General features: G+C 40.2%; 1 protein-coding gene across 4 annotated transcripts in view; it reads right to left on the minus strand.

The window, feature by feature from the left end:
* The window catches only part of rab11fip5a (RAB11 family interacting protein 5a (class I)), a 33,947-nt gene extending 24,253 nt beyond the window's left edge, over positions 1-9,694 (minus strand). For all 4 annotated transcript variants that reach the window (XM_005728679.1, XM_005728678.1, XM_013909710.1 and 1 more), the window contains exon 1: positions 8,730-9,694. In XM_005728679.1, coding sequence (XP_005728736.1) covers positions 8,730-9,106 — 377 coding nt within the window. In that variant the 5' untranslated portion in view covers positions 9,107-9,694. The remainder of the gene's footprint in view (positions 1-8,729) is intronic.
* Between the last annotated feature and the right edge of the window lie 2,515 nt (positions 9,695-12,209).

The raw sequence follows: 12,209 nt of genomic DNA on the forward strand, positions 1-12,209 counted from the left end.
AGTTCCGTTGTACGTGCACCTGTTCTTGCCTGATGCATGACTAAGCTTGACAATAATAAATGTGAACAACAAGTAAAACACACAAGAGGCCCAAATACAGAAACTGCAAGAGAGACAAAAGCAGCAACCTACATTTTGTAGCCCACATACTCAGGCAGAGCACAGCCTGAAGAGGAGCCAGTTTCCCAAAAGCATCATCCCACACAGAAACTGTATAGTTCACTAAGGCCATCGTGCAAATGCGGTTTTCGTTATAAGCACTAAGTGAAAACACAATAAAGATGGAAAATGTTCTTCTTGTCTTTGGGAACTTGTGGAAGTCTAAACAGGCTTTTAATTGTCATAAGAGAGGGAAAAATGCCATTCCAGAGCTGCAGAGCATAACTACACATCTGCTTCCCCATCTTGGGAAAACAGGAAATCACAACACTCCACCCCATCCCAGCAACACACCACCATCTCCTCAATCTCCCTGATCTACCACAGAGCAGACAGGAAGATGTTCCCACTCTGAAGCTGCTGTCTTATTGCAGACTTCAACTTACAGGCTATATGTCAATCCTTAGAAACCACCCTTCGGAGCAGACGAGAGCTGAAATTACAACACAAGTAGGCTATCAACTCGTTTCATCCAGTGTGTAGTCGGCCTCTGTGAGCCTCTGTGGTATCGGGGCCAGACACAAGAGTGAAATGAAACCATTGCCAAGGGCGTGTGAGCTGTGGAACTTAGCAGCACATGATTTAACAAATATGTTGGCATTTAAGGTCGTATCGCTCTCTTCTTCTCTTTTTTTTGCGTTTATCTAGCAGAAGCATCAGACGGGTTTCAGTTTCAGGGAGTACACTCCAGGGACACGAGTGCAGAGTGCATCTTGCACTACAACTTTAGAAAACACAAGCAAGTGAAGAAACTTTGTCACTTCTCGAACAGTCTGTCACATTTAGAAATGAAGCTAACAGCTTTTCTAGCAGCTCTAGAGGGCTGTGCTCATGCTAACGCACAAGGACTTCAGTAGATGAGAGTATTTTTGAAACAAAAACCTTTACCAAACTTTCCAACACACTACAAACTGCTATATTACAGCGTAATCCAAAAACCCCCCAAAAAACACAAGGTTTTCTTTTTAACAATACTCTGTTAGGAATCTTCATCAATGTTCGGCTCTAGTGCTGGCAGGGATTTTCTGTTGGGGGGGGAAAAAAAGGTAAGAAAAGGGTCAACTTTTTATCCAAAATGATGAAATGATTCAGCAGAAAATTCATAAAATAATGAACAATTACAGCCAAAACAAAGGATATAGTGAAAAAAATACAGCAGTCAGTGGTCTTCAACAATGATAGCAGACCATCACCTCCATATCATATCCAAGTTCATAAAAAAGGATGTAAGCAGTGTTGTTCATTTGAGTTACCAACTGAACACTTCCCATTACACCTTTCTGAATTAATTAGGCCAACAAGCCCTTCAGGAATACTGTGGGTAATACTGGTAATATGCCCTGGATTCCTGCTTCCTCAGCAGAAGAAGCAGACAGGCTGTGAGACCCAAACCACATTCCACATCTGGATGCTATGAGCGAAAAACCTACCGACCAACTTCCCTCCCAATTCTTTAAAACCACATAGCCGCAGATACATATTAGGGATAAATGAGTGATAAATAAACCTGGACATGAATGCTCGTTGTATAAAAACTAGATAGACTGCAATAACAGACAGAAAAAAAGAATGCACAATAAAAGAAAATGCAAAATAAAAATAAATGCAGATTACAGAATACTAACGCAGGCTATGCCAAATAATACATTGTAATCAGGTTTTAAGCTATATCTACAAGAATCAGGCACTAATATGCAAGGCCACCAGAAGACATCCAAGAACATTTTTTGCAACGCAAAGTTTGCCACATTCTTGCCACCACTGCGTTCCAGTGTTTCAGTCTGAAAAGTAGCCGAAATGTGACGCTCAAGTCTGCCAGCTTTCCAAGGTTTATGTACAACAACTACCATTAAATATCTAAGTACCGAGTAAGAAAGAAGCAAATGAGAAGAAAATTAGGCAACAGAGCTAAGACTTTCAGGACGGGGGACTCAATGGGAAACTTAAGCAATCGGGCATGTATAACTTTTCCCTATCATCTTTCAATAAACTGTATTTCCCTCCTGAATGACTACTTAACTCACCAGTGATGCTCTGCAAGTAACAAAGAGGTATTCACTACAGATTAACTGACATTATCTAACCCCTTAAATTACCTTAGTTTAATCACATCACTACTCATTACCTTCATCATAAAAAAAATTAAAATCAGGGGATTGTTCATCGACTTACGTAGAGTCTAATAAACTTAAGAGATTTCTCATGATTCCAAATGTAATTTGGTCATCAAGGAAAAGCAAGAATGTTTGCATTTTTAGTTTTAAAGTAGTGATTACACTTCAATCTTGACAAAAAGCAAGCATTAGCTATAAATACAAACTCCAAAGGTACCCCTCACTGCCAGTGTTAGTAACCACTATAGTGATGATATTATACAATATGCCACACTATGGCACAATGCTAATACTAGAGAGGAGCTAACCTGGCATCACTTTAAAATAACTTTACATTAGCATGCTAGCTATTTGACTAGCTAGAAATACACGAAAAGGCAGCAATGTTAGCTGACCTAGATCTGGAAGCAAGTCAACCTCATCTAGCAATTGTGGCCTGCTACAAAATATTAGCAAACAAAACAGCAGTCATCCTCTATGTGCGCCTCCTCTCCTTTACTTTCTGGCTTTGTTGAATACAACCAGATGGTCTGATGAGATTTTTGTGATGTAGACACACACTGCCTCTCCATCACTCAGGAACATATAACTCGAACGACCAGTGGACTCCTGCATACTCGGCTATCTGTATAATCTATACAGATTATTGTCTGAAAAATCTCCATGGAAAATTTTCCCAGAAAGCCATGCTACATTTATATTATCTAGGGTGACTTAACAGGTCACACTGTTATATAACTTTTAATGTCCATTAGACTAGATTTTCTCCAGCTTGTAGCTACTGAAAGTCTGTTGGCTCTTAGCAGAGGATTTTTCTGGATCTACATCTCTCTCTCTCACACACAAAAATAAACACACCATCTTCCTGCCTCACTCAGCAAATAGACGTTCAGCTCTCAGGCCTGAAACAACATCACAGATTTTCTTCCTACACATATACAACAGGGCAGGGAACTGTGACAGAGAGCCGATACCAAAGAAGAAGTTGTAAAGCACCAAATCTAAATATATAATCTTAGCACAACAAGAAGCACTGAACCAGTAAAGAATCACTGGCAGGCAGCAAACAATAAATAAATAACTGAATAAAAGAGCTGACATTTATACTCTTGGGAAGAAACTTGATTATAAAGGAAACCTGAATATGGCAAATCTGATAACCAGCAAAAGCCTGGCAAAATGAATTTTCTGTTAACAACATGGGTTCCCTGGTATGCATGCTGCACTGGCAGGGCCTTTGTAGCTTCTTCCTGACAGACCCAGTAGGGGAATTCACCGAACGCCCACCTTTCCAGTAATCTGCTCTACACCAGTAATGCAAAATGCAAATATGCTGTGGTCACTCATTTGAAGGAAGATCCACTTCTATCTTTGTTTCTTGAAAAGAATTACTGAAGGAGGAACATATCTGATATGTTTTCTTTTACTTCTTTCATTGCTAACTATGAATATGAACTGTGTTTTTAATACTCTTACATACTTGTGTAAAGCTTCTCTGTTACTACAAAAAGTTACCGAACCTAGAGTGCTTATTGATTGAAATTGCCTCAGTTTTCACTGTAGGCAACTTTCACAATAGATTCATGATTTATCATTTTGCAGTCTTACAATGAGTCAAAACTCCAATATTTTCAGTGCCATGCATATTCAAACTAAAATAAAAGGTGAAAATCTCATTTAAACCAGTTACTAGATATATTTGATGTATTTAAAAAAATTCATTACCATTGATTTTGTCATGAATTAGGAACAAGTCAAGGTACTAAACACCGTTTTAGCACCAACTTAGTCATTTTGTACCCTTCAACAAATTTGATACCTTTTTGAATATTTGAGCAATTAATATTGAAACTCTACTACCAGTAAACACTTGATTTTGATAGCTTTTCTTAATTTGTTAAGCTAGCAATAGATAACTAGCTTAAGCTAACATTAGCTACATGATAAGGTTGAAAACATTGTCACTATGGGACTTTTTGTTTTAGCTGACTTGTTTAAAGAAATTAAACCAATACATGCACTTGATGACACATACATACAAGACAAACTGGCAGCATCCTCATTGGTTTCATACAAAAATATGGTATAACACTTTTATTAAAGCATTAAGCTAGCCAGTCCTGGAGAAACAGAAGCTAGCAAGTAATGCAACCTTTCTGACCTACAGACACAATAATGTAGCTAAATTGTTTAATGACATATTCCTTGAAGTAACAATTGTGCTACTCAGTTAAACGTATCGGAGGTTGCAACTCATGTTAAAGATAAACACTTGGTTAAATTCATTACCAACACTTTTCCTCTCGCATTCTTGGGTTTTAAAAAGGCAAGTAAGACTCCATCTAAGTCAAAAGGCTCAGCTCAAAGCAAAGTCCTGTGTTAATGTTGAATTACAAGTTGTTTATCGATTCATTTTTAACAGAATCACAAGGCAAGTCAAATGAGCAGAGTTAACTCATGCAGTCCAATATAAATGCGTCCAAATTTAAAGCTCATTCCTCATTCCCACTCACTGACTGGAACATGCTGATTCAGAAGTACACTGTATGGAAAATGATGAATCCTGCAGACAATAAAAGTCAGAAAATAGGGTGGCTGGGGGGGTAGAAATATACAGTGTGATGCTTCAAACTCTTCCAAAGGGCTAACTATTAAAATCTGTAAAGTTACAGATGCACACCTTGCTTCTTAACCTCTGCTAAAATAATTACAAGGCTGTTGTCACTGCATTATTCTGTGTTTTCCCATTAAATTGCATGGCAGTCTAAAAGGAAAGGTCACTTTTAATCTCGTTTCATGGTTGTTGAGTGAGTTGAAAAGCTACCGGTTCTCTTTCTAACCTTATGTAAGCCGTCTATCAGTCCTACTTTCGTCATGTTTTTATTATCAGATTTTACTGCCATCATTTATGTTTCCCTCTAGATTTGATCACCATCCAAAAAAAACTCAACTAACACAAACAGCACACTTGAGGAAACCAATTTTGCATTGTGTATGTCAAACTAGACTTCTCGTCTTTCTCGTGTTCATTTTCCTTAAAAATATTTGAATATTGTCACCTTAATGATCGTATATGTATTCAAACCATGTATACAACAAATGGAAAGTTACATAAAATGATCAACCTGATGACAAAATGTTCTCCAAAGCAGAAGATCACAGTAATGATGGAGAGGGGTATGTTAAGTGTCAAGCATCAACTATCAACTCAAACTGAATATTAATAAACTGAGCTGTTTTGTCCCATTATCACTGTAACACTTTATTTTCTGGTTTCGACAAACAGTTCAGTTCAATTTGGTTTTGAACTTTAGGGTTGCATTCGGCATAAGCTCTGCCAAATCAAGCATGCGGAGCGTCCCGCTGTGGTGACCCCTTGTGAAGAGGGAGCTGCCAAAAGTAGCTACTACATTTAACAGGGTTCTATCAAAACACAATCTACTGAAGTTGTTCATTAGTTATGATCACTAGCATGTACAGCACTGTACATCTAAAAAAAAGAAGAAAAGAAAACGAAAAACATGTCAACAATAACACAGTTTGACTTGAAGAAAAATAGTATTTTTGTGCCACCAAGGTGATTCCCAACGAGCTATTAGCCAAAAACTTTGTATATCTCAGCATGGTGTGCAATTTGAAACAGAAACTAGACAAGTGGAGATGAAAAGAAAAAGTAGTAAGCCTAAAAAACAAAAGAAAACCCATCTTGAACAGTATTTGAAAACAATATTCTTCAGTTGGTCCATCTACTGTTAGAGGAATTCCAGTGTACACAAGAACTGAGCTTAAAAGCAGTGGCAAGAGGACCTAGAGAGTGACGAATCTTAATATTAGTACATTAATATGTATAAGGGAGATAGGAGAGAGACACATCAGTGAGCATCTACAGCAATCTGTAAAACACGGTGGAGGCTTAGTCATGGTTTGAAGCTGCATCTCAGTCAGTGGTGTCGGAGAACTTGTAAAAACTGATGTAAATATGAACACGCAAAGTAATGTCAGATTTTAATGCACCATGCAATATCGGTTTTGAATGCAGCTGATTGGCTACTGCTTCATTTTTAAGCATGGAATTGATTCCAAGCATATGGACAACACAGTAAAAGCATACCTTGATAGAAAAACACACAATGGACACTGTCAGTCATGGATTGGCCTCCAGTGTGAAATCATCTTGACAGAATGAAACAAAAGGCAGCTAAAATCTAAAGAAGAGCTTTGGAAGACCTTCCAGAAGCCTGGTGAACTTCCTAAAGAAAGCTGCCTAAGTGAACTCAGACTACCAAATATTGACTATCAAGCTTTTTAGAATTGTACAAACTGTGCTTTTGATTTATATACTGTATTTCCATGTATGTTTGCACATTTCAAAATGCACCTATTTCATAAAACATAACAGACAGTTCAAGACTTTTGCACAGTACTGTGAATCTCTTATTAGCTTATCTGTACTTCGCTAGCTTCCATATTTGTTAGACAAAGCTCTTATGAGAGTTTTTGTTTGAATCAAACTTTAAAAACTGGTGCACTTGAGAAATACAGCAGGTTCTGCAGAAAACACATTAACATGCAGCAAACAAATACTACTTTTCTCAGAATGAGAATAGCCATTATCCTACAAAATGAAAAGCCAATACACTCAGGGGGGTTTGTTGTAATAACCTCACAAGGCCTAATACGACCAGAGGCTTGTAGTAGTAGCTAGTAGTTGGAAGTATCTTTTTAAAATGAGCAAACTTTTCTATTTGTTCTAAGTTCCTGTTTGAACATTTCCCATGATTTAATGCAAGAGTAGTCAGAACATACAGGTTCTGATTGTGTAGCAAAACTCAGAGAACAGGGAGCGAGCAGATGCTGAATACCTCCAGCCTGCAGGTAGCCTTTCTTGTCTTTAAATTATACACGCATTGGCTGGGTATAGTGTTTTGGTGTTGGAAGAATAAGAAGAAAAGTGTAATTATAAGCTTTTTTATGTATCAAAGTCAACTATTGTAAATCGTCGTGTTCAAATGTTTGTTTTGGGGGGTCTTTTGCAAACCTTCTAGCATATATTTTCTCTTCAGTAGCAAAGACGAGAATTGAAGCTGGAAGCTTTGAAAGCTGCTGGTGTTGCTAATAACCAGTGAACATTCACTGAATCCCACGTGAAGACACTGAATGTACCACAGCACCAAACTGCTGACACATCATCATCATCACAGGCTGGCTCTAACCTTCAATTGACCAGCTCCAACAGGGCCGACTGGAGGAGACTTGCTCCCCTTTCGTCTCGAATTCATGGCTCTGTTTGACTGAAAGCACACTTAGGTCAGGTGGCAGTCACTTAAAAGATTTTTTTTAAAAACTGCTTCATGTGGCATTTTGTTAGCCAACACGACAAAACATAACATATTTTAGTGTGGTGTCAGCATGATGGGGCAAGATCATGTACCAGTTCTGAGTAGCACTTATTGCTACTGTCAGATATAACAACTGGACTTACTTTTTTATTGACCCTGGTTTGGTGGATGAAAAGTAGAAGGGAAGCTCGTCAAGTTTTGGAGCAGTGGTACGAACACGCAAGCAGCAGGAAAACCTTTAGGTATCCAAAACCTTCCTGTAAATGTCAGATCTTTTGCTAACAGTGCCTTTGAACCATCAGTGCAAAACCCACCTTTTTATCTAACAGCTAACTGCTTATGTGCCATTATTACTCAACCTACAAATGTCACACATTTCGATATTCTCTGAAGGTGTTGAAAGGTGTTATCAACAAAAAAAGAAAAGAAAAGCTCCTGTTTGCACCGTTAGAGAGATGCACAAAAAAAAAGATTTCTGTTACCATGAAAAAGAAACGGAAAGATTCCTCCAAAGATTTATCACCAAACTTCCTGCTGTAGTGGGCGGAGCTTGTGTGAAACAGCATGTTATTGCTAAAAATACCTTGAAGCTTTATTGGGATCATGTAACTGTTGGTTAATCCCTGGATTTGGGACAAGCATTAATCCAGCTCTACTCTATGCCTCAGCTATGGGGAAACAACAGTTGTTGTTGGTGGGGTTTTTTTCTTTTCTAAAGAACCGACCGCAAGCAGCTGATGATGTAAACATTGTGGAGGATGTGAGGTTTGCAGAAGTTGTAGGGGAGCCTTGAGCCTCAGTGGGGAGTGCGCTGATGGTTGCTAAGAGTTAGTTTGGTCTGTCTGTGGGAGGAGGGAGGGTGTGTCTGCAGGGCCCTGATGCAGCACCAGAGATTTGACAGCTGTGTTTGTATCTAACAACAAACTGTGTGGCGAGTTAAACGGGACAAAAAGCGGACTGGACAAGAAAAACACCCTTGACGGGTTCAAGGGATATGGGAAATTAGATAAAACAACAACACGTGAAAGCATATCCACGCAGCTTTTTGCAGGTTCTCGTACTAAAAACACACACACACACACACACAACTATTACAAGCGGAGACAGTTGGACTTACTCGTTTTTCACGCATCTACTCTCGAGAAAGACTTTATCCAGAGGGATCACAGCCTGTCCGAGGAACACGTCCAGCCCAATAAGCGCCCTGTGCATCACCGTCAGGATTAGCTCGCAGCTCCCAGCCGGGTATCCGCTCTGCCCGCCGCTCTCCAGCACACCGGGCTGCAGCTCGAACGAGCACTCCTCCTTCCACTCCGGCTCGGTAGTCTTCTCCGCCACGCCGGTCGAGTACTTCTCCTTCCCGAGCTGGATGATGGTGTACACATCGCTGGTGCCGTGCTTGCCCTTGCCCCGTAAGCCCCTGCCTCTTAGAACCGTTACCTGGACGTGTGTCGGTACCCATTTCTGGTCCTCCGGTACGTTTAGCGAGGACATGTCCGTCCCCCACCTCCTCCCTCCAGACAGACAGAACGACAAACCGACCGGCTGCGCACACGCCGAGAGAGAGAGAGAGCGAAGGGAGGTGGTGGTGTCCGCCTCTTCCTCCCGGTTCTGGTTGTGCACAGTCACATCAGCTCCGGGGTCGTCGGCGGGCGGTGCCGCATTATGGCCGTCTGGCGTCTCTACAAAGTTGCCGTGGTTGCCGGTTGTTTCGTGCCCGGCTGCTCCTGCGATTCTTCAGTCTGCTCTGCGGCAGCAGCAGCGTCCGTCCCTGCCTCTCTCCCCCTGCCGCACGGGCCTGTCTGCGGCCAGCGACGTCACGCCTCTCTATCCTCCTTCTTCTAATGCAGGACGAGGAAGTTCAGCGCCGACTCGACACATGGCTGCATGCACAGAGAAATCACACACACACACGTGCCTGGGCTGTAACGTAGGGCCCGATGTATCCCCTGGGTGAAAACTATTATTCAAGCACATCAACAACACTCCGCCCTTAACCTGTTTGTCTGAGTTACAAGCTGCACAACTACAAAGCCAGACGAAGTTTCCGTGACAGCGGATGCCAACATAACTCCACCACAGCACACCAGAGTTATTAGAGTTTCCTATTTTTTTTATTATTATTATTTTGAGCTCAATTTAACTTTTTGGTTTTTAATTCAGTTTAGTTTTTTGTTAGTTTCACTTTAATTTTAGCATTTTAATTTTAGTGTTGTGTGAAATCTTGGCTTTGCTCTGATACCAAGTAAATACAGGGCCAGTATTACTGATTCCAATTATGATATGCAGTGGAGAGCAGTGTGTCATGATTTATCATTTATGAGCTGAATTTTCATTCATTTTAAAATTCTGAACACATTTTAATGACCACTCAATCACTTTGAGGTTTACTTTACCAATAATTTGTTAATACAAAAAAGCATCTTTCAGTTGTTCATGTATTTTGAGTTTTAAGGAGACCTACAACCAATCGCGTCGCTCTATTATCAATAGAACACAATGAAGTGGATTAGTCCTAAATATCAGATCTTTCAGCAGATTGTGTCGTGGATACTTAAGCCTCCCATTTAGTGTTAAAATTTATTGATGTAGAGACCAATAATTTCATTCAGGGTTTACAGATCAGTTTGCTGACTGTTGTTTGACCACTTTTCCATCACTTTTATCTCAGTGTAATTCACTTCTATGCTATATTGTTTTTGACAGACTGTGTCTTTATCCACGCTGGTTGGTTTTCCATCACTGATCCATACAATGGGCAGATTGTCAGTCATTTATGATGATTTACAAATACTTTGTCTTAATTTGGATCGAATAACTGCAGAATTACATGCCTTCCCGATCATCCACTGTGTTAGCAGTATGCTAACACTTAGCTTCACACATCAGCTGGCAAGCTTATGAGTTCAAGTGTTTTATGAAGACCTTTGGTTAGTTTTTCACAAACAGAGTATAACATTGTGTTTCTATTAGCATTGTGTACTTGTACAGAAGACCTTTGGGTATCTGTAATGATAAAAAAATATAAAAGCCACGTTGTTTTAATCAGTCCTGCAGGCAGGATTTCCCCCATCGAAAGTGCCAAAGGTCATGACATTAAGTCAACAATAACTGGCATGTAGGTGACTACACGGATATTATTGGCACATCCTGTGTCACATGATGGTTTCACCGTATTTAATGTTTCCAGAACACAACCGCAGATTATCACTTCTTGAAGGCTGTTTTTTCTAATGACACAGTTTGGCATAAATGTCAGCATATTCTTTCTCTCTGTAACAGGAGATGCACCGTCCCTTACTGAGTTCCCAGTCAGAGCTTGCCTCATGTTTACGGCATGTTTTAACCGATTGTGGTTGCTCATGTCATTTGTCAGGCTGTTTGCTGTTTACGGCTTCACATTTATGCCAGTTCGTTCTGTTTTCTTTTGTCCTGTGCAGACTTGTGGTCCTCTTACCCGTCCTCCACACTTTTCTCTTCACCAGTCAGACCCCCATTTGCCTCTTAGCAGCTGTCACTGTGAAGAAGACTTGTTCCCTGTTGACTCGCCTGCTTCAGTCCATCTGAACTGACTTGACCTGCAGTGGAGAAAAACGCCATGTGACCCAGGGTCACATGTGAGACTGAGAGTGGCTGATGCCCATTAATGCTGTAGTGCTGAAGTGCCCATAACTTGCATGTAAGAAAGTCTAGAAATATCTACTGCCAATCACATCTTTTTACTGATGAAGTCAAAAGGTTCATTTATTTTAATTAAGAGTAATTATCTTAAACATTTTATACTATTTCTGCCTCCTCTGCTTCCTAGCCAGCGTCTCAGACTGGCTCAAAGTAAGTGTCAATCCAATATAATTTATCTAAAAATAAACCAGCAAAACACAAACGCCAAGGTTGATTGATGCCAAGTCGAACGAAATTGAGAACACAACATTGCACATCTTGGCCAGCTCATATAGCTTGGAATGCCCAGGTGAGCCAATTCATGACCCTCCCAGGCAAGTGTTAGAAAGCACAGGCCAGAACAACCTGCAAGACAGTGGGAGGAGCATCACATCTCTTACTGTCTTTCTTTCTTCTGCGTGTGCCACAGTTACAGGAGTGGAATTTGCTGTGCAGGACTCGTGTGCCAGTTACCGATCATTTGCAATTTTTTTTCTTTGTGCGATAAACACAAACTCAGTCAGAAGTGGTCTTTTCCTAACATCGCCCCCAGCTTTCAATTTTCACACTAAAAGCTTATCCTCAAAGTAAATTTAAAGTTTTTCTTCCATAACCGTCATCTGTTTATGTACAGTGCATCTGGGTTCTTAGTTTTATGTAATCCCACAAACAAGTCCAGGACTGTATAGAAGAAGAAGCTCTCTCAATTTCACCCTCGCCACCTTTGAGATTGACACTGGTTCAGAGCTCATATAGATCAGTATGAGATCATTCCTACAGTATGTAAAACTGGCTGGTGTCATATGAATGAATGTGCAGGAGTTGTGACCTAGAGACACTATTATGATGAGTAAGCTCAAATATGGAGGTATGACACATCCTACAAAAAATCTATTTCACCTAATGTAGGGATTAGCACATGACGGATGATGCAACA

The sequence above is a fragment of the Pundamilia nyererei genome, unplaced genomic scaffold, assembly GCF_000239375.1.
Source record: "Pundamilia nyererei isolate P.nyererei 1_Seehausen unplaced genomic scaffold, PunNye1.0 scaffold00029, whole genome shotgun sequence".
NCBI classification, from domain to species: domain Eukaryota; kingdom Metazoa; phylum Chordata; class Actinopteri; order Cichliformes; family Cichlidae; genus Pundamilia; species Pundamilia nyererei.